Source organism: Pongo pygmaeus, chromosome 12 (assembly GCF_028885625.2).
Source record: "Pongo pygmaeus isolate AG05252 chromosome 12, NHGRI_mPonPyg2-v2.0_pri, whole genome shotgun sequence".
NCBI lineage: Eukaryota > Metazoa > Chordata > Mammalia > Primates > Hominidae > Pongo > Pongo pygmaeus.
In genome coordinates this window covers 108,463,028-108,486,724 of record NC_072385.2, presented here as the reverse complement: position 1 = coordinate 108,486,724, position 23,697 = coordinate 108,463,028, and the positions used below count along the sequence as shown (strand labels likewise).

Sequence of the window (23,697 nt, the reverse complement as noted above, 5' to 3'; positions counted from 1 at the left end):
GACTAAATGACCAGAGGTGGCTGTTGTGGCTTACCTCCACTTTGGCCGTATGTTCTTGGGTTTCCAAAAACCCTTGATCAGAATTTGGCAGTATGACAAGTCATATAGAAAAACTTAAAGACATGACTTCAATACTCATCGAAGTTTGTTATAATTACTGAGGGGAATCTGGGAAGGGTGTGGCTAAATCAATAAAGATCTGTCTGAACTTTTCATGTGTAGAATCAACTATATTTTTTCCAGTTTTTTTTTTTTTTTAATCTTTCTATCTCTTTGGCTAAGTCTTTAAGCTTAACTTAGTCTTTCTTCTGGGATTTTTTTTTTTTAAGTGCTTCGAGTCTTCGCCTATGACATTTGTCAGCACTTTATAATTTTAAGCATGCAAATATCCATCTTCAGGATAATCATCCTCTCAAAAATGATCTTGTAATAAGAACAGACTACTATGAGGCGGCTTTAATATTTAGGGTCAAGGCCCCAAGGTGAGAGATAAACTATAATATTTGTGCTTTAAAGGTATTTGTCTGAAATAAGAGAACTATCTTTTAAATAAAAAAAAAATAAAAATGAATGCTTAACGATACAAGTGGATCATATTATGGAGGGATTGGTAGCCTAAGAAGTGGGGCCTAAAGCGGCTGACCTCTGTTTTCTGGCAAGGGATACAATAGGTTCTTCTGTGCAAAAGAGCTCCTTTTTCTCAATCACATTCTATCTCCTTAGGAAGGTTGATCCTATTTGTCATTTACACATGAGTGTGGATGACAGACTGCTTTAATTGGCTATGTTTTCTAGCCAGAAACTAGAAGCTTGTGTTGATGAGAAGTTTTAAGGTCAATGATTAGAAAGGATCCTTATTCTTCTATTTGAATTGACTTTCATTTTCAGAATTAGTTAGCCAGAAAAGTTCTGACTTCTCGGAAGAAGTATGAAGCTCAGCTTCTTAGATTACTAATCAAGAAGTCATGTAGTACTCACTCACTCACTCATCACGTTCTCCCAGGGCTACCAGCCACCAATTTTTGCTCAGGGAGCCAAGGTGAGACTTGAGGGCCTTAGCTAAACCTACCATAAATCTTACTGGGCTAAATTACTAGGTAACAGTCTCTTGTCAAACATTCTGCTGCTATTTTTACCATGGAAACTTTTGCTCACTCTGGACAACTGCCTTTACTGATAATAAAGAATTTGTCATGCCTAGGGTGAAACAACTCTATTCCTAGAGACCAAGAGGCTGGGACAGTGTGCAAAGAAATCATCTGTTGGATGAGGAGACACTCTGTGACGCAGTGCACACAATTATCAGGCCCTTCCTTCCCTCCTAGAGGGTAAGCCTATTAAACATATTTAGAAGGTGAGAAAACCCTACTTCTCAGCCGGGCGTGGTGGCTCACGCCTGTAATCCCAGCACTTTAGGAGGCTGAGGCCGGCGGATCACGAGGTCAGGAGATCGGGACCATCCTGGCTAACACAGTGAGACCCCGTCTCTACTAAAAATATACAAAAAAATTAGCTGGGTGTGGTGACGAGCGCCTGTGGTCCCAGCTACAAGGGAGGTTGAGGCAGGAGAATGGCATGAAGCCGAGAGGCGGAGCTTGCAGTGAGCTGAGATGGCACCATTGCGCTCCAGCCTGGATGACACAGCGAGACTCTGTCTCAAAAAAAAAAAAAAAAAAAAGAAAACTCTACTTCTCCAAGCTTTAGAGATATATAAATACCCCAGAATAATGATGCTATTTAGTCATATCAGGAAAACTATGGAAAATGGTATAAAGTATAATATTTAAAAGTCTTTTTCATATGTATATTTCCCAACTGACTATTAATTTATTCTTCTGTTATTAGGGGAAGTAGCAGCAAGGTCAGATGACCCTCCCAAGGAGCCATGGCATGCTATAAGCAAAACTAAGATCAAAATTTAAAGCTTCAGCCTCTGTTATGTGTATAGCTTATAAATTATGGTTTTCTCTCTAAGAACAAGAATCTCAAAGCATGGTTTTCCAAGTTGTTTGGCATTGTGATTCTTCTTTGCTGTTATGTAGGGGAAGGATGGCTTTAGATTGCTTAAACTTTACCTGTCATCCTACTTGAAGAATGGTGGTGGGTGTGGGGATGGAGTGGGCAGGAGACTTTGGACCTACCTGAAAGTAATACCATTTTCTTCGGTATTAAATCTTTTTAAAAAAGGATTAACTTTGCTATAGTTAGCAGTTATCAAATGTTTTTCCATCCCAAACCACTGAAGAATCAGACACATTCTCTTATTAACAGTGAGTCACTACCGTAGTAGTTTTCAGGGTAAGGGGAATGTGGAGCTATTATAATACATGTAAGTATTATAATATGAGAGGGTCTACATAATTTGGAAAAAGACCCTCAGGTGACAGTTACCCAATACCATTGTTGGGAATCACCGGTTTAAATAATCAACAATGACAGATTCCTGCTAACAGATAAAGGGTGGTAAAGATGTAACAGGGTGACAGTATCAAAGTCCCCAGATAAGACAAAGTGGGATATCTGTGGATTGATCAACTCTAAACTTTGAATGTCAATAGAAAGATTTCATTATTTAGGTAAGAATGAACAGGAAGAGGTTGCATCAGATGCCTCTGTGAGTACTGCGATCCCTCATAGGTTTATATATTTTTTGAGTGTAAGCTGAAGGAAGTGAACCCCACTTTAAAGGAGAATGTCTGACTCCATGTTTAGGTCAGCGCCCAGGCTTAGCAAGCCTCCCTCTCTTGTAGAAGCTAATGCTTAGCAACTATTTTAACTCTGCCAAACATAGCTGGTAGCTGCTCAAGAAAACCCGACATGCAGTTTTTTTTCCAGCTGACAACCCCAGGTAGCAAAGCTCTCCCTCCCCCTGATCACCCCTGGCTGCCCACTGCTGCTGCACCACCACTGACCGTGCACAGTGCTGCAGACGGGCCACATAGGAGGCTATCAGCGCATGCTCATCGGCCAAGTGACTGGGTATATCCTGGCTATACTGTAACCTAGGAACAATGGAGGCAAAGACAGCAAGCATGACACAAACACATACAGAGGGAGAAATGAACATGGATTAAAATGAGCAAACTTCAAAGAAAAATTTAAAAAATAATAAGTCATGATAAGGAAAACAATAAAAAACCCACAATGCATAATGGAATATGGTGTTAGATCCTCAGGAATCCATCTCTCAAATCCTTTAAACAAAAGCAGTCCTTCAGGAGTGGCGCTGGCCCACTGACATGACAGCCCTTGGGAAGGACTTGTTGAGTTGGCAGAGGAGCCGCATGTACCACTTTTGTTTGGGTGCTGTGCTCTGTGATGATGCACTTTTTAGAGGATGCCTTCTGGCAAGACAACTGAGGCACAGCCAATCTACTAAATATTACTACATGACCCCCTAGTGCTATGCTTTTATAAGCTTTTGTGTACATCTAAGAATTTTCAGTGTTACTTCATGTTGCCAGTTAAACATTTTTATTTCTATAAGGATACCGCCTTTAGCATCAGTCTATTTCTCCCATAAAACTGGTACCCCTCCCAAACTCATTAGAACTGTGCCTAATTATAAGGCAACACTATATATTCTGAGTGAGGCTCTCTCTTATAGATATATGAAAGGTCCTTAAGCACATGGTTTTCTAACTTTTTACTACAGAAATATTAAAACTTGCATAAAATAGAGTAACCTAATGACTACCCCTCAGGTACCCATAGCAAAACTTGAATGAATGTCAACATTTTGTCAATGTTATCTAATCGAATTTTCATTCCTCCAACATTTTGTGCAGGGACGAGTGGCTAAAAGCAAACCCCAGGCAATTATTTCACCTGGGAATACTTGAGCCTGTACATCTATCAGACAGTAAAAACATTTCACACAACCTAACACCATTATCACACCTAAAAACACAGACAAAAATATTTTAGTTATCCCAGTCCATCTGCCAATTTCCTCAAATCTTAAAAAATGTCCATTTACAATTAAAGTCAAGATCCAAACAAAGCCCCCACTTTGCAATTGGCTGGTAGGTTTCTTTTATGTTTGTATGTGACTGATACATTTCTGGGTTTTTTTTGTTTTTTTTTTCCTTGAGACAGAGTCTCCCTTTGTCTCCCAGGCTAGAGTGCAATGGCGTGATCTCAGGTTACTGCAACCTCTGCCTCCTGGGTTCAAGCCATTCTCCTGTCTCAGCCTCCCAAGTAGCTGGGATTACAGGAGTGCACCACCAGCTAATTTTTGTATTTTTAGTAGAGATGGGTTTTTGCCATGTTGGCCAGGTTGGTCTTGAACTCCTCCTGACCTCAAGTGATCTCCCTGCCTCAGCTTCTCAAAGTGCTGGGATTACAGGTGTGAGCCACTGCGCCCGGCCCCAGTCATCTTTCTGAAGCTCAAACTCTCCTACCTTTGGCCAGTGGGAGCTCCTGTTATAGGCTCTTGTGTTCTTTTGATATAACCATTAGACCTTATTAGCTTTCCTGCTTTCTAGCACAATAAAATGCTCTAGTTTTTTTTTCTTTTTTTTTTTTTGAGACGGAGTATCACTCTGTCACCCAGGCTGGAGTGCAGTGGTGCAATCTCAGCTCACTGAAACCTCTGCCTCCCGAGTTCAAGTGATTCTCCTGCCTCAGCCTCCTATGTAGCTGGGATTATAGGCGTGCGCCACCTCGCCCAGCTAATTTTTGTATTTTTAGTAGAGACGGGGTTTCACCATGTTGGCCAGGCTGGTCTCGAACTCCTGACCTCAGGTGATCCGCCCACCTTGGCCTCCCAGTGTGCTGAGAATACAGGTGTGAGCCACTGTGCCTGGCCCTCTAGTTTTGTTTGTCATATATCCTGTCCCAGATTTGGAATGAACCATCCTTCTAAGGATCCCTCGTTCCGTTTACTGGCAAAGAGTATTTAGAGACTGCAGTTAGGACGCTAGGGTGCCCACTGTTCTAGGCTCACCGATTCTAGGCCTTCTCAGTGGAAAAAGCTAGAAAATCTGTATATTTTAGAATGAAGAAAAATAAGTCCTCTCAGTGCTTTCAAGATACCATTCCATTTTCTTCTGGCTTGCATTGCTTTTAACCCTTTTCCCATTTGTCCCAAGAATACTCACCGGCAGCACTTGCAGATACAGCATTTACACTGAGATAACTTTCCCATGAAATATCTCGCTTTTATTATTATTCTCTCATCACTCTAGTATACAGACTTTGGAAAGAAAAGACATCATTCTATTTATAGCATTCTATTCTTAGTAGTGGCATTTCCATTTACAAAATACAGTAATTCTTGATTGCTGAAAATGCCAAAGCTTAGAAAGCATAGCATTCCTGTGCATGATGTTAATTATTATTATTATTTTTTGAGACAGAGTCTCACTCTGTTGCCAGGCTAGAGTGCAGTGGCGCGATGTCAGCTCACTGCAACCTCTGCCTCCTGGGTTCAAGCCATCCCCCTGCCTCAGCCTCCCAAGTAGCTAGGACTACAGGTGCACGCCACCATGCTCAGCTAATTTTTTGTGTTTTTAGTAGAGATGAGGTTTCACCATGTTGGCCAGGATGGTCTCGATCTCTTGACCTTGTGATCCACCCACCTCTGCCTCCCAAAGTGCTGGGATTACAAGTGTGAGCCACCATGCCCGGCTGATGTTAATTATTAACATCGTTCTCAAACAGTTGGCTGAAGATTCATTTAATGAATCAATTTTTTCCAAAATAGATGATTCTGATGACTCAGATGATTCTGATGTTAGTTCTGTTTAGAAATAACTCCAAAAACAGTTTGTGTATTTTATTTGCACATTGAAAATTAGTCAGCTTCGCTTCAGCCTTAAAGAGCGTGTTTATGTAAAATTAAAGGAGCACTGGCAGTGAGCTGTACTTTTTTTCTAAATGGGAAAAGGGTTAATGAAATATCAACAGTTGTTCTTATCTTTGTTTCCTTGTATGTGACATGTCTTTTTTTAAGGCAGGGTCTTGCTCTGTCACCCAGGCTGGAGTGCCATGGTGCAATCACGGATCAATGCAGCCTCAACCTCCTAGGCTGAAGCAATCCTCCTGCTTCAGTCTCCAGAGTAGCTGCGGCTACAGGTGTGCACCCCCACACCCGGCTAATTTTTATTTATTTATTTATTTATTTTTGAGATGGAGTCTTGCTCTGTCGCCCAGGCTGGAGTGCAGTGGCGCAATCTCTGTTCACTGCAAGCTCCACCTCCTGGGTTCACGCCATTCTTCTGCCTCAGCCTCCTGAGTAGCTGGGACTACAGGTGCCCGCCACCAAGCCTGGCCAATTTTTTTGTATTTTTAGTAGAGACGGGGTTTCACCGTGTTAGCCAGGATGGTCTCGATTTTCCGACCTCATGATCCGCCTGCCTCGGCCTCCCAAAGTGCTGGGATTACAGGCATGAGCCACCATGCCCAGCTCTAATTTTTAAGTCTTTTGTAGAGACAGGGTCTCACTTTGTTGCCCAGGCTGTTCTTGAACTCCTGGGTTCAGGTATGTAATATGTCTTTTTTTTTTTTTTCTCTAGCTGCTTTTTAAATGTTTTATTCATCACTGATTTTCAGCAATTTGATTCTGATGTGCCTTGGTATAGTTTTCTCTTTGTTTATCCTGGTGTACAGTTTGTTGTGCTTATAAGTATTTGTAGGTTTATAGTTTTTAATGAATTTGTAAAAATTTCTTTGAAAAGTTGGGAAAAAATGTTTCTTAAATATTTTTTCTCCCTCTCCTCTGTTAGACTGCCTGACATTAACCCACAGGTCCCAGAGGCTCAGTTCATTTTCAGTCATTTTCCTCTCTGTGCTCCACTCTGGGTAATTTGTACTGCCGTGTCTTTAAGTTCAGTGTAAGTCCATCCATTGAATTTTTCATTTCAGACATTATCCCTTTCAACTCTCTTGTAGGCCATTATAAGTATTTTAGCTTTTACTCTGATATGAGAAGCTACTGAGAGGTGACATATGATTTTATTTTATTTATTTCTTGAGATGGAGTCTCGCTCTGTTGCCCAGGCTGGAGTGCAGTGGCGTGACCTCGGCTCACCGAAACCTCTGCTTCCTGGGTTCAAGTGATTCTCCTGCCTCAGCCTCCTGAGTAACTGGGATTACAGGCATGCACCACCATGCCCAGCTAATTTTTGTATTTTTAATAGAGACAGGGTTTTGCCATGGTGGCCAGGATGGTCTTGAACTCCTGACTTCAAGTGATCCACCCACCTAGGCCTCTCAAAGTGCTGGGATTACAGGTGTGAATCACCACACCCGGCCCTGATATTATTTATATTTTAATAAGATCATTAGGCCGGGTGTGGTGGCTTATGCCTGTAATCCCAGCATGTTGGGAGGACAAGGTGGGAGGATCACTTGAGCCCAAGAGTTAAGAGACCAGCTTGGGCAACATAGCAAGACCCTCATTTCTAAAAAAAATTAAAAGATATTTCCTCTCTAGAAAGTAAACTGCTAGAGAACAGGGGAAGATGCAGTCAATTAGAAAACGACTGCAATCTTCCAGGTTGAGAGACAAGAGTGGGCTAGGAAAACAGCATTTAACAGAGGTCATAAGAAATAACAGAATCTTGAACAAATTTCCGTGGTGTTTTTGTATACAGTTGATCTCATAGTCAGGAAGTGGAGATGGATGTAAGGGAATGAGAGGGATCAAGGGTTCTGAATGAGCAACTGGGAAAATGGGATTGTCATGAACTGATGGGGAAGGCTAAGGGAGAAGTAGGTCTGGTGGGGGACGATAGAGAACTCAGTTTGGAACATGCTAATTATGAGATATGTATTAAATATCCAAGTGAAGGTACTGATTAGGAGGTGGATATACGAGGTAAGGGCTCAGGGAAAAGCTGTGGCCAAAAAAATACATTTAGAAGTCGCCAATATTATCGGTGTTATAAAAAGTATGAGTCTGGCTACAACTGCCTACTACCAGTGAGTGACGACAGAAAACAGAAGTGGTCCCTGTCACACACTACCATACGGATTTCAAAGGAGTGTGGAAAAACTTGCAAAGGAGGCCAAGAAGAAATGAGAAAGACTAGGAGAGCATGATATCCGGAGGCCACATGCAACAAGCGTTTCAAGTAGAAGGAGAGATCATCTATGTCAAACGCTACCTACAGATCAAGTAAGGTTAAGTACTGAAAACTGACCACTGGATTCTGTGGTTTAGAAGTCACCAGTGTCCTTGACATAAATAGTTTTGGCAAAATAACAGGAGGTGAAAGTCTGACTGGGTGTGTTTGAAAGGAAATGGCAGAACAGAAATTGAAGTTTCTTTCTACAGATAACCCTTTAAAGAAGTTTTTCTGAAATGGGAAGGAGAAATATAGAGGGTACCTAGAAAGGGAACTGAGGCCAAGAAAGGTTTTTTTTTTTTAGACGGAGTCTCGCTCTGTCACCCAGGCTGCATTGCAGTGGTGTGATCACTGCAGAGGCTCACTACAACTTCTGCCTCCCAGCCTCAAGCAATTCTCCTGACTCAGCCTCCCGAGTAGCTGGGACTACAGGTGTGTGCCACCATGCCCAGCTAATTTCTGTATTTTTAGTAGAGATGGAGTTTTGCCATGTTGGCCAGGCTGGTCTTGTACTCCTGACCTTAGGTGATCTGCCCACCTTGGTCTCCCAAAGTGTTAGGATTACAGGCGTGAGCCACCAGGCCTGGCCTATAGGAGGACTTCTATTCAGAACCAGTATTGTTTGTCATATAATTAGAGATCTAGAACACAATGAAAAGCATTCTTAGTAGTTAGATAAGGAAGTTAAACGACCATGAATTTTCTGATAATTTTGTTTGGGGTGTGGGGTGTAATGTTCTTCCCCCATTCAAAGTTGTACCTAGTTTACCAGATTAAGAAAATTTAAACTCTTTCCTTTTTGATAAAATATAAATATACGTATATACATAAATATGCAACATATATATAACCCCCAACTAACAAACAAGGTTTATTTTAGAAATTTGTTTTTCCAAAGCAGAGTCAATAGTTTACAATTCAGATTTTCTTCCTATAAAAACAAGAATTCCTAAACTGTCAAACATCAATTCAATCCATAAAAGGAGGTGATGCCTAAATATCCAATAGTTCTAACAGCATTACTGATGGAAATTGAGCACCTGAAACAATGTACAGAGCACCTACTAGGTATCCAGTGATGAAGACACCACAGTAAACAAAATCCAGACACAGCTGCTGCTAACAACACTCTAGTAGGAAAAGAAATGACCACACCAATAAATGTAAACTTGCAAATGTAGTAAGTGTTTTGATGAGCAGGGACACTGTCCTCCTCTGAGAGGACACAATACGATTTTATCCAGTCAGGGAGATCAGCAAAAGCAAAGGTCAGTACAACGACCACAGAGCTAAAATGAGGAGTGACAATAAGATGAACACTCTGTAAAGCTCCCTGATCGGCACATTCCCAAGGCATCCCCTAGCTCTAAGCCAATGCTAATAATGACCAGAGCTGAGGACAGAGGGTCTTGAATGGGACTGGTAGAGTCTAAAGCAGCATTTCTAAAAATATGTTTCCCCTGACTACTTCCTTTAGAACTCCCAGGCTTCTGCTGAATCAATCTGGGAATGCAGCCTGGGACTCTGCATTTAGAACAAGTTTGCAGGTGTGCTAGCTGCATTCCAGTGTGAGAACTGCTCTCTAAGAGATGGTGGTAATATCTCGTGATGTCAGCAGAATTTCTAGTGGTAGCAGACAGTAGTCAGGAGGCACATCTGTAGGGACAGGGAGCAAGGGGATGGGACTGAAATGGGGGAAGTGGGGATCAAGGGTGAGCAATAGCTGGATGAGGTCAGAGGCAGGACAAGCCCCTGACCTTGTCCTGAGGCTGGGTGTAGAGAAGCAGCCTGGAGCCAATGGTAACAATTATGTACCAAGCAGGAGGCAGTGGAATACAGCAATTGAGAGCATGGGCTTTGATTTTTAATCCAGTTGGACAATAACTTCTCTATGCTTAGTCTCCTCACCTGTAAAATAGTAATAATATAAAATCTACCTCATAAGATATTTATTTTGTAGACTGTTGGGAAGACTGGACAAAATAATGTCAAAAAGCATCTGGCACATATGTTGTCATAGTCATTAGCAACAAGGTACCTGTGAGCTATCAGATACTCTTATATATCTTCTCTTGTTTATACTCAGAACAATCTTACAAGAAAGGGATTATGGTAACCCTCATGATTTTACATTTCCAGCCCTGACCTCTCCCTCAAGCTCCAGAATCATGTACTTGATGGTCTACTCAACACCTCCCCTTGGGTGCCCAATGGGCATTTCAAACCTAATATGCTCAAAATAGAACTCTTGATTTTTTCCACCCCACCTCCTCACCTGCTCTTCCCCAGACTGACCAGCTTAAATAAATGGCGTCACTATACCCAGCCATCAGGCCAAAACCAGAGGGGTCTTTTTAATTTCTCTCTTTTCCTTGAACACACATCCAGTCCACTGCAAGTCCTGGTGGCTCTTATTTTCTCATCACCTCCACTGCCACCATGACTTCTCCTGAGCGACTCTTAGGAGTTCTTGCTTAGACTGCTCCAACAGCCTCTTGACTGTGCTCTCTTCTGCTCATATACTCTACAGTTGATTCTCCACACTACAATGAGTGTTCTTGTCAGTTTTGGGGTGATGAAAATGTTCTAAAACTGATTTCAGTAGTGGCTACACAACTCAGTGCATACACTAAAAACCACCGAATTGTACATCTTGAATGGATGAATTGTACAGTGTATGACTTATATCTCAATAAATCTATTTAAAAAACAAATCAAGGGTCCTAACTAATAATTCTGAAACTGCTACACATGCTGCTGGCACGGGATGAATAAGTCAATGGATGGTAGATGATGGGAGCCAGGTGTCTCACCCCTGGAGAGGGAAGTTACAGACAACGAAGGTGGGGACAGCTAGAGGAAACCCTGCGGTACTGGATTAGAGTCAGATACTTCAGCATAACTCACAAATACCTTAATGCAGATACAGATGGATAGAGAAATAATTACAGGCATGTGCACATACGCATACTGATTTCTTTTATTTTGTCCTCCTCAACAGAGCTTGGGCTCTGTTGCGCAGGCTGGACTAGAGGGCAGTGGCGCGATCTTGGCTCACTGCAACCTCTGCCTCCTCGGTTAAAACGATTCTCGTGCCTCAGCCTCCTGAGTAGCTGGGACTACAGGTGTGCACCATGCCCAGCTAATTTTTAAATATTTTTAGTAGAGTTGGGGTTTCGCCATGTTGGCCAGGCTGGTCTCGAACTCCTGACCTCAGGTGATCTGCCCGCCTTGGCCTCCCAAAGTGTTGGGATTACAGGCATGAGCTATCGTGCCCAGCCTATACACACTGATTTCTAATACCATTCTCTAATAAAGGAGCCAGGGCTCCCTAGAAAAACGCCTAATTCTAGGGCTGGGGCACAGAATAGAAGATGAGCCTGGAGCATGTTGTAACGCCACAACCTAAGTAAGTGCTTAAAAAACAAAAGGCAGCATGTCAAAGGGACACAGAACCCAACCAGAAAGAGCTCCCACTAGCCAGAGTTGGAACAATTTGAGCAACAGAATAAATAATGTATTAAACAGTATTGGGTTATAACCCAAAGCGTAAAATAAACATCCATGACTCCACACTGATATAAATAAATGATTAAATCAACAAATGGGAGATATACAGAGGGTGTAGATACTTCCCTCTCCAGGCGAGTAGAGCTTAATTCCTTAACCCTGCCCTTGAGTATGAACCATGCTTAGGTACTTCCAAAGAATAGAGTAGGAAAAGAGTGAGAAACCTTGTCAATGATGCTTTGGACAGGAGACCAAGGTTCCCATCAGCAGCAAGAAATCATGCTAACAGCAGGTTCTCTATGATGCAGTGAGAAGGGCACTTGCCTCTGTGGTGTTCTTCCCCTAAACCCATATTCACAGTCTAATCATGAGAAAACCATGAAGGACATTCTGCAAAATATCTGACCAGTACTCCTCAAAACTGCCAAAGTCATGAAAACCAAGGAAAGACTAAGAAACCCACAGAACAAAAGGAGCCAGGGACACAGGATGACTAAATGAGATGTGGCATCCCAGAACAGAGAAAGGGCATTAGTGGATAAACGAGTGAAACAGGAATAAAGTCTGGAACTCAGTTCACAGTAGTGTATGGGTGTTATTTCTTAGTTGTGACACATGCACCCAGGCAACATAAGTTAGCAATATTAGAAGAAACAGGGCCGGGTGCGGTGGCTCATGCCTGTAATCCCAGCACTTTGGGAGACCGAGGCGGGTGGATCACCTGAGGTCAGGAGTTTGAGGCCATCCTGGCTAACACAGTGAAACCCCATCTCTACTAAAAATACAAAAAATTAGCCAGGCATGGTGGCAGGTGCCTGTAGTCCCAGCTACTCAGGAGGCTGAGGCAGGAGAATGGCATGAACCTGGGAGGTGGAGCTTGCAGTGAGCCGAGATCGAGCCACTGCACTCCAGCCTGGGCGGCAGAGCGAGACTCCGTCTCAAAAAAAAAAAAAAAAAGAAAGAAAGAAAAGAAACAGAAACAGAGGGAGGGGTGTGTATATGGGAACTTAATGTACTACTTTTGCAACTTTTCTTTAAGCCTAAAACTATTCTACAATAAATCTTATTAAAAATGCTTTTTAAAAATCAAATCCCATCTCCCCTGCGTGATCTGGCCCCTTGCTGCCTCTCCAGCTGGTTTTCTACGCTCGTCCCTCTGCTCACCATGCTTCAGCAGTGCTGACCTTTCCACTATTCCAGAAAACACCCAGTACCTTCCCACCATGGGACCTTTATCCTCCCCATTCCCTCTGCCTGGAACAATCTTCCCTGAGATGCTGGCATGGCTCTCTTTCCTCCTCACATCATTCAGATTCCTGATCAAAGTCATCTCTCTGGAGGGTCCTTCCCTGATAATCCAGTCTAAAACGTGAAACTCGCTGCCCCATTCACTCTCTATTTTTCTGCACAGCATTTACCACTATTCTTTATTATACTATAAAACAATATTTTTCTGTCTTCTTTGCTAGAACAGCAGCTACATAAAAGCAGAGACCTATTTTTACACAGCTAAATCACCAGGCACCTCCTAAAATAGTGCCTTGCACATATCAGGTGCTCAGCAAATATTTGCTGAACTAATGAATTAGCCTAAAGATGAAGTAATCAGTTACTTCTAAAGAAGTACTTAAGGCCGGGTGTGGCGGCTCACGCTTTTAATCCCAGCACTTTGGGAGGCTAAGGAGTAGACTACCTGAGATCAGGAGTTCGAGATCAGCCCGGCCAACACATAGTGAAACCCTGTCTCTACTAAAAAATACAAAAATTAGCTGGGCATGGTGGTGCGTGCCTGTAATCCCAGCTACTTGAGAAGCTGAGGCAGAGAAATGCTTGAACCCGGGAGGCAGAGTTTGCACGGAGGCAAGATTGTGCCACTGTACCCCAGCCTGGGCAACAGAGCAAGACTACATCTCAAACAAACAAACAAAAAGAGAGAAGTACTTAAGTGTACAGAGTTAACTCAACAATTCTGTCAATAGGTAAGTGACAAAGCTTGACTCTGAACCCAGGCCTAGGTGACTCCAGAGCTCATACTCTCTCTGCCACACCACGCTTAAAGCGAAATGGAGTTGACAGCAGAAAGGGCAGGAGTAAACACCAACTGCCATGTTAGAGAAGGCAGGGGAGCTCCTGCGGCTGAGTCACTCACCCAGGCGAGTGCTGCGCTGAGGTGGCTGTCAGTGCAAGAGCACAGTTACAGTGTGTTTGTGACCAGGGAATTGATCCACATTTGGGAAATACACAATTTGGGGCAGAAGTTTAGATTGAATTTCTGTTCTTGAATTGACAGGCAGAGTTCAGTGAGATTTTCTTATGGCATCTCCATTTTTATATACGTAACGTAGGTGAAAATACAGACTTTGGGGAATATTACAAAGAGTTGTTATAATGGATTTTAAGAAAATTTTTTCCCAACACTGTCGTTTCTCCTCAAACAATGAGAGTAATTCTGGTGACCACTGTTTCAAAGTGTTAGACCTTTAAGGAAGTCATCTCTGAAGAAGGTTAAAAGTGCGAAAGAGTTCCGTCAAAGCCATCTCTAATGTACTGGTTGACTGTTGGTAGGACAATTATTTACTAATATTATCTTCCTTGATGGAGATAGTCCTTCTACCAGTTACTAATTACCAGCTCCTCTCTGAATAAGTATATTATACTCTTTTAATTTCATGGGAACTCAAACACTAAGCCACATTCATCTTCCCAATAACCAAGCCCTTGGGCAAGCTGAAGTGAGAGAATAGAGATTCACCTCCATATTTGTTATTCTAAATATCAAAGGGGCCAACATTTGTACCTTTGACTACTGCTACTATACTACTAATGAATAAGATGTAAAGGCCTACTAAATTTGATGTGATCTGTTTTTTTTTTTTTGGAGACAGAGTCTCACTCTGTCACCTAAGCTGGAGTGCAGTGGTGTGATCGTAACTCACTGCAGCCTCAAACTCCTGGGCTCAAGCAATCCTTGCACCTCAGCCTCTAGAGTAGCTGGGACTACAGGCGGGTAACATCAGGCCCAGATAGTTAAAGAAAAAAATTTTTTGTAAAGCTGTGTTGCCCATACTGGTCTTGAACTCCCAGCCTCAAGTGATCCTCCCACCCTGGCCTCCCAAAGTGCTGGGATTAGAGGTGTGAGCCCCTAGCACCCAGCCTTGTAATCATATTTCATTATCTATGTTGAGTCCAGTGATGGACCACAACATGCTGACTTATAAAGTACCTTTTATCAGCTCTGAAATTCTGAGTCTAAGTAATAAAAAAAAATTGCATATAGAGCTGCATCTCTTCTTTTTAACATCCTTATTCTAAATCCAAGACAAGGTGAAATGCTTATTGTTCTCAAAGGGTCCGATGGTAAATATTTTAGGCTTTGTAGGCCATAAGGTTTCTGTTGCAGCTACTCAGTCTGCCATGGTAGGGGAAGCAGCTATAGCCAATATATAAACAAGTATGTCCCAATAAAACTTTATTTACAAAACAAGTATACACATGGTACACACAAGGGCAGGAGTTGGCACAAGCTGTAGTTTGCCAGCCCCTGCCCTTGTGTATACCATGTGGTGGCTGGGAAGTGTTCTGAGGTCAATTATATACCTCTGCACCATGCCAATATCTGAGAGGAGTTCAGGAGTCTTTGTCTTATATTCTTGAATTTAGGTGGATGTTAGGAACTAAAATGGCTTACAACCATAAGTCTGCTTTGATTCCAAAGTGGCTCTCGAACCCTACTATGCCTTAGGTAAGTTTTAGGTAGCCTAGGGATTCATTACGATGAAGATGAGAAACTAAGGAAGATAGCTGCACCCTTCCAAGTTGTCATAACAGGATGAAGCTCCCAGGAAAAGCAACTCTGGAACAAACATACTTTGCTTTCTGGCAAACCTTCCAGCCCAGGATCAACTCCAGGGTGCTCCTAATCTAACAGGACCATTCCAGGCTGCAATACGCTTTTCTGGATTGTCCATGTTGGAACAGTGGCCACATGGATTTCAGCTGCTCCTCCACTGGGTCTAAGTTTGAAGGTAGTATGTAAGTCTACAAAACGACCGAGGGCCAAGGCGCAAGGACAGGAGTCCAGAGGGAACCACAGCAAGAAACTGGCCTTTAGAGTCTGACAAGGGGTCAACACGAGGTTATAAAGCCAAGTTTAAGAAATAAGCCAGGAGTAACAAGTTAAATCAGGGTCAAGGGTAAAACAAAGAAGCTGCTAGACATGAACACTAGAAATCTGTTTCAGAACAATGCTCTTGCCTTGCCTTCTGTCTTCGGGGCTCATGAAAGCACTTTTTGTGTGTTCTTGGTCAATGACAGGGTCCCTAATATGTGGTTATTTTAGAAAACAGATATAAACTCTAAACGGTTTACCTGTAAGGTCAGAAAATAGGATAATGACTTATCCTACAAGGATAAGCTATAAATGCATCAAGTTCAATGTAGTCGCAGTTGGAATTCTGATTGGGGGCAAAACTGAATTGCGTGACACAGAACGGCCAAATAGTAAATATTTAGTTGTACTGAGTTTTCAATATATTTACCGAGTATCTATGTGCCAGATACTACATCAGTACTGGAACTATGGTGATAAACAAATGTAGCTCCATTCTTGTGAAGTGCCCAGTCTTGAGAGGAATACTGAAATACTGACATTAATCAAGTATTTATAAGGGTAGGGAATGTTATAAAAGGATGTTTGGGGAGATCTTCATAAATAGAAGATTTGACCTAGTCCAGGAGATCAGAAAAGTCCTCCCTCAGAAAGTGACATCAAAGTTGAAACTTGGGTGACAAACAGGGTTGGCTAGGTGAAGATGTTGGATGAAGAGGGTTCTGGGCAGAGGGAAGGGTATGTGCAAAAGTGCAGGTGAGAGAATTTATAGCATACTCCAGGTACTGAAGAGTCCCAGCTTGAAGAGTAGGGGAGAGCATTGGAAAACGAGGCTGGGGAGACAGGCTGGGCACCATGAAGGGTTGCCCAAGCCTATTCATTCATTCATTCATTTACTTATTTGAGATGGAGTTTCACTCTTGTCACACAGGCTGGAGTGCAGTGATGTGATCTCGGCTCACTGCAACCTCCGCCTCCTGGGTTCAAGTGATTCTCGTGCCTCAGCATCCTGAGGAGCTGGGACCACAGGCACGCACCACCACACCCAGCTAATTTTTCCTATTTTTAGTACAGATGGGCTTTCATCATGTTGGCCAGGCTGGTCTCAAACTCCTGACCTCAAGTGATCTGTCCGCCTGGCCTCCCAAAGTGCTGGGATTACAGGTGTGAGCCACTGTGCCCGGTCCCAAGCCATGTTAAAGAACTGGTGTTTCTCTAAGGCACAATGAGATGCTCCTGAGTTTTAAGCAGGGGACTGTCATGATTAGACAGTGCTTTGGAGAAATGACTACCTGCAGTGTAAAAAGCAGACCAGAGTGAGGCAAAAGAGAAGGCAAGAAACTCAGTGAGGAGGCCGTGCAGTAATAGAGGTGAGAGGGGATTCTGGGTGGCCTGGACTAGAGCACAGAAAGAAGCTCTATTTGTATACATTTGCATAAAAATTGAGTACATTTGTCAAAATTCATCAAATTGTACACTTAATTAATGATTTTTTTTCTTTTTTTTGGAAACAGAGTTTTGCTCTTGTTGCCTAGGCTGGAGTGCAATGGCATGATCTCGGCTCACTGCAACCTCCACCTCCTGGGTTCAAGCGATTCTCCTGCCTCAGTCTGCAGAGTAGCTGGGATTACAGGCGCCCGCCACCACACCCAGCTAATTTTTTGTATTTTTACTAGAGATGGGGGTTTCATCATGTTGGCCAGGCTGGTCTCGAACTCCTGACCTCAGGTGATCCACCTGCCTCGGCCTCCTGAAGTGCTGGGATTACAAGTGTAAGCCACTGCGCCTGGCCGATGAATTTCATTGTATATAAATTGTAACTCAATAAAGCTGAAAAAATAGCGACTTAGTGACTGGCTGGCTGGAGTGAGAGAGGAAGAGAGAGAGAGGATGGAGTAAAAAAGATTCCCAGGTTTCTGGCTTCAGCAAGAAGTGGTTGGTGCTGCCACTTACTGAGCTGAAGCTGTGGAGGAGGAAGAAGGGTGAAAACAGGTGAAAAAGGGTGATGAGGGGCGAAAAGAGAGGAGAAAGTCTAGGTTTAGAGATATTGGCTTTAAAATGTCTGTGAAACATCTTAGTGGAAATGCCAGGTGGGCAGTGAGATAAACGGTTCTGGAACTCAGAGGATTGATTTGGGTAGAAGGTTAGATGTAGGATCACTAAAATGGGAATGTAGGCCCAAGGCAGGGTCCTGACGAGCATCAGCATATAAGAAATGAGTGCGGCTAGAGGAATTTGTCATAGAGGCCGAGGAAGGAAACCAAGGATGGAAGGAGCCAAAAATTAGCCACACACCGAAATGTGGGTCACTTCAGTCACTTTCAATTCAGTCATTTTCAATCTGAAATTCAATCTATCTTGGCACTTCAGAAGGCCAAGGTGGGAGGTCACTTGAGGACAGGAGTTTGAGACCAGCCTGGGCAACACGGCGAGACCCTGTCTCCGTAAAAAAATGAAAAATTCAGCCTGGTGTGGTAGCAACATGCCTATGGTCCTAGCTACCTGGTAGGCTGAGAAGTGCCTGAGCCCAAGAGTCTGAGGCTGCAGTGAGCCGTGACTGCATCTCTGAACTCCAGCCTGGGCAGCAGAGCAAGATCCTGTCTCTTAAAAATAAAAATAAATCAATCTAGCTGTTGTTTCCCTCTATCATCCGCTAAAATTTAAGGCTAGGCGAAGAAAAGACCACTGTCACCTTTCACATAGCCTGGCCTCCACAACTTCAAACGGACCAGATTGCCCCAAGAAAGATCCCACATGGAAGCTCTATGAGAAATGCTGAGTGAGAAGCTCAGAAAAGCATTTCTGTGTCCTCCACAATAAATGCACAAGGCCAGCTGATTCTAACAGTAAATTATAAGATAATTCTCTGACTCTGGAAAGTCCTGAAGTTTGAAGAAATATCAGTATTTCTGTCATGGTGGGAGAAATCTGTAGGAACCACCAAAGCAGGAGGAAGACATACAAAAAAATATTCCAGCGAAAACCCGAACACCCAGAATAATCAGTGACTTTAGTAAGGAAACCCTAGGTAAGTGGATGCAGGCTAGGGATTAGCACTGAAAGTAGCACATTTCAGAGTAGATTTTTACACAAGACAACTTTTTTTTTTTTTTTTTTTTTGAGACAGAGTCTTGCTCTGTTGTGCTCAGGCTGGAGTGCAGTGGTGTGTTCTCAGCTCACTGCAACCTCCACCTCCCAGGTTCAGGCAATTCTCCTGCCTCGGTCTCCCAAGTAGCTGGGATTACAGGCACCCACCACCACACCCGGCTAATTTTTTGTACTTTTAGTAGAGATGGGGTTTCACCATTTTGGGCAGGCTGGTCTTGAACTCCTGACCTCAGGTGATCCACCCACCTTGGCCTCCCAAAGTGCTGGGATTACAGGTGTGAGCCACTGCACCCGGCCTCAAGACAACAACTTTGGATCACAGTATGTAAAGCTGTGTCCTGTTATAGCAATGTAAACACATACCTGCTGTTATATCAGTATAACAGTATTCTAAATGCCTGAGACTCTCAGATCCATGGGGCAAGCAATGTTACTCTTCTCTAACGTGATCCTTCAGCACACCATAAATAATTCTCAGCAAATTAAGTTCCTTTTCTCCTCTGTCACTAAAAAAAAATACACAATGTCAAGGCACTAGTGTGGAAGAGATGGATTTATAGAATGTAAGGACACTCCCCATCTGGATTATCTCTCCTCAAAGGACTTTAGCCACAAAGGGCAAGGAAGTACAACATCCTTCCAGCAGCTCACTGTCTCATAGGTTGTGGCTTGACGCAATCAACTCTGTTTAGGGGAAAGAAAATAGTGTGTGCCTTCACTGTATTACAGCTAATGAGAAAAAATAGTGCTGTCCCATGAGGGCCTGTGAGAGAGACAAACAAGCCCAATGACATGCCAGGCTCTATAGGTTCTCCGGCACAGCCAGGTTATGGACAGAATGACGGAGCTGGAGTGACATGGAGCTCTCTAAGAACTGTTCACCACCACTCACCTTTCCCGGGCATATCTACCCAGCGGGGTCTCATCTTGATGAAGTAGTGGTGGTGATGCTATCTAAATTTGTCAAATGATCTCTTTCCCAACACGAAGTGCATGAAAAATCTTTTTTTTTTTTTTTTTTTTTTTTTTTTTTTCCGAGACGGAGTCTCACTCACTCTGTTGCTCAGGCTGGAGTGCAGTGGCCCAATCTCAGCTCACTGAAACCTCCATCTCCCAGGTTCAAGCAATTCTCCTGCCTTAGCCTCCTGAGTAGCTGGGATTACAGGTGTGCACCACAAAGCCCGGCTAATTTTTGTATTTTTAGTTGAGACAGGGTTTCGCCATGTTGGCCAGGTTGGTCTCAAACTTCTGGCCTCAAGCAATCCAGATCCACCTGCCTCGACCTCCCAAAGTGCTGAGATTACAGGTGTGAGCCACTGCACCCGGCCTGCATCAAAAATCTTTACCAAATAAATATCATATTGAACAAGAAAACATATCTAGTCCTTCTACTTTCTTCCCTCCCCACCCCCCCATTTATGTTTTCTCCTGAGTAAATAAGCTCAATGAGGTTACGCTATCAATCAATGCTTGGGTTTAATGTACATAAAATTCTAGTAATCGGTTAACCTTCCTACTAGTTAGTCATGTGAAACGTAATGTAATATTATATTTACACATAATATGTATAAAATAGAGGAATAATACCTTTCTTTTTAATTTCCCTGCTCTGAATGGAATAAGCAGGCAGTACTATGTGATTTATTTGAAATAACTGAAAAAGAAAATCCCTTTCCTAGCAGAGGAAGTACTAATTAAGAGGGAAGCAGCAGCAAGAAGATCTTGAGAGATGGAATTTGTTTTTGGCTCAAGCCTGGGGAGTCTACACCCTCAAATAGCTTGTAGTCTAGAAAGGCATCGAACAAACAGCTACTACGATACTATGATATGTACCAGACGCTGCGGCTCACAGAAGATCACATAATATAGTTTTAGGGTGTTAGGGAAGGCTTCTTGGAGGAGTCAAAGCTAAGATGAGAAGGAAGAATTAGATGACAAAGAAGAGAGAAGAAAGGTGAAAAGGATGGGGAGGTCCTTCGGGGAGAAGTGGCATATGCAGCCACCTGCCTGGGGCACTGTGAGTGGTCCAAGTGCTTCTGAGTATGGATGCTGAGAAGAGAGAGTGGGATGAGGTAGGGCTGGAAGGGCTGGCAAGGGTCAGCTCAGAAACAAGGGCCTTGTAAGCCACACTGAAGAATGGGGGCTTTAGCTTGTAGAACTGTGTGGCCATCAGCTACCTATGGCGATTTAAATTCCAATTCACTCCAATTAAATAAAATGAGGCCGGGCACAGTGGCTCATGCCTGTAATCCCAGCATTTTTGGAGGCCGAGGTAGGTATATCACCTGAGGTCAGGAGTTCAAGACCACCCTGGCCAACATGGTAAAACCCCATCTCTACTAAAAATAGAAAAATTAGCCGGGTGTGGTGGCACACGCCTGTAGTCACAGCCACTCATGAGGATGAGGCAGAAGAATTGCTTGAACCCAGGAAGCAGAGGTTGCAGTGAGCCGAGATTGTGCCACTGCACCCTAGTGCCTGGGTGACAAGAGTGAAACTCCATCTCTAAATAAATAAATAATTAATTAAAAATTCATTTTCTCTGTCACATCGCAAGTACTCAACAGGCACATGTGGCTAGTTGGCTCCCATACTGGTTAGCACAGAACACTTCCATGCTACTAGACGGTGCTACAGCAAAGAAGATCCACTGGAAAGTTTTAATTGGAAGAATAACATAATCAGATTTGCATTTCAGAAAAATCCCTGCAGTTGCAAAGAAAAGACTAAATTGGGGGTAAAGTGGGGAGTAGACTGGAGATTCCCCAATAAGATCCATGAAAAAAGTTGAGAACTGTACCACAGCACTGATTTGCTTTAAGTGTTTGCTTTACTAGCTGAAGTGAGCTGAAATATTTTACTAGTCTGATATTAAGAGGAGTGAAAAAAATCTCTGGTTAAACATAGTAGGTCTAGGCTGGACCAGTACGGGAATTTCAGCATTTGGAAATGTTTGTTCTATGTGCCAGGCTATGGCCCATCACCATCACTTGACCAAGCAACTACAGTGAATCAGCTTCTTAGGAGTTAAGGTCAAAAGGTATTTCAGTGAAAAGCCCCAAAGCATGTGTGTGTAAAAATGTGTTTTTAAAAAGCATGTGTGTGTTCATGTGTGTATCAGAAAGAGAGAGAGACAGAGACATTATATAGTGAGAGAGGAAGAGAGTATGTGTGGGGGCTGCTAGAGAGAAAAGGGGTGTGCACACATGTATGCATGTCAGGTTCCAGTGGTCATTTGTTGGCTGTATTTGTATCCCCTTTGCTGGTATGAGATTCGCTGGAAGAATCTGGATGACAAAAACGATGGTCTGGTTCCCAACCTTCTTCTTCTGGCACAAATCTTCCTCCGGTGTTTTGACCAAAGGGACCTTAACTCAAGCCAGGGAGAAATCTGAAAACGATTGGCACTTTTCCTCACCCCACCCACATCCAGAATTTACAAAGCTTGTCTTCACTCCCAGCATCCCACAAGCATCTCAATCTGAACACGACAACATTGCACTCGAGATCTTTTTCCCCAAACTTGCTCCTGCCAATGGTCTATGATGGATGTGATGCTTGGTCACACTCAGGACCTCAAGCCTCAGTCCAATGCGAAGAAGAAACAAACTATTAGTTACTATGCTTCTGTCAGCTTCTATTTTTCAAACTAAGGTATTTAAGTATGGACTTGGAAATACTCAAACTTTGTTTGTACTAATCTGAGTTAGAACTGGTGAAAGGCTTACCTTAAATGCTTGAGTGGAAATGGAATCTAATCCCAACCCAGAAGCAGCTGAAAACTGGCGATCTGCCCAGGCTGTCAGACAGGCTCTGGACACCTGCCAACACCAAGGACCCTGCAGTTCTCTAAGATTATGTGTTAATTTTCAATTACTCTGCTTTTCTGTCTTTAAAAAAAAAAACGCTGGAGAAAAAACTATTCTTGTGTTGACTTGGTGAAATTCTCACAAAGACTTCATACATGCTAGTTATTTCCTGAAACCATCATTAATTCTTGCTTTTCAAACAAACTCTATTTTTCTCCTTTCACAGGTAGGAAGAGAATCTGTGCACTGAGTCCACATATGGATAGTTTCTGACTTGATCACTTTTGTTTTATTCCTTTTCTTAGTTTCTCCCAACATCTCTGTTGTCCTTGGTCTTAAAAAAACAAAACAGTGATTTTTGTCATTCTGCTATATTCTATAGATAATAAGATAAACTCTTTACCTTGTCACCCAGTCAGAAAACCATTTTAATACAGGCACACATTGTTTTATCGTTCTTCACAGATACTGCGCTTTTTACAAATTGAAGGTTTGTGGCAACCCTGAGTTGAGCAAGGCCACTGGTGTCATTTTTTCCAACAGCATGTGCTCACTTGGTGTCTCTGTGCCACATTTTGGTAATTCTGGCAATGCTTCAAACTTCTCCATTATTATCATCATATCTGTTATGGTGATCTGTGATCAGTCATCTTTGGTGTTACTATTGTAATTGTTTTGGAGTGCCACAAACCATGCCTACATAAGATAGCCAACTTAATCAATCAATATGTGTTCTGACTGTTTCACTGACCATCTCTCTCTCTTTCTTCTTAGGCCTCCCTATTCCCTAAGACATAACAATATTGAAATTAGGCCAGTTCATAACCCTACTATGATGTCTAAGTGTTCAAGTGAAAGGAAGAGTTGCCATGTCTCTCATTTTAAATCAAAAGCTAGAAATGATTAAGCTTAGAGAGGAAAGCATGTCGAAAGCCAACACAGGCTGACAGCGAGGCCTCTTGTGCCAAACAGTCAAGCTATGAATGCAAAGGAAAGCTCTTGAAGGAAATTAAAAGTGGTACTCCACTGTACACAGAAATGATAAGAAAGCAAAACAGCCTCATTGCTGATGTAGTTTTAGTGGTCTGGA

General features: G+C 42.8%; 1 protein-coding gene across 16 annotated transcripts in view; it reads right to left on the bottom strand.

The window, feature by feature from the left end:
* Window positions 1–23,697, bottom strand: part of DTNB (dystrobrevin beta) — a 295,200-nt gene that overhangs the window by 77,687 nt on the left and 193,816 nt on the right. For 11 of the 16 annotated variants that reach the window (XM_063648879.1, XM_054474817.2, XM_054474818.2 and 8 more), the window contains exon 11: window positions 2,913–3,002. The exons of the other annotated variants lie outside the window; for them this stretch is intronic. In XM_063648879.1, the coding sequence (XP_063504949.1) occupies window positions 2,913–3,002 (90 nt within the window). The remainder of the gene's footprint in view (window positions 1–2,912; window positions 3,003–23,697) is intronic. 16 annotated transcript variants of the gene reach the window in all.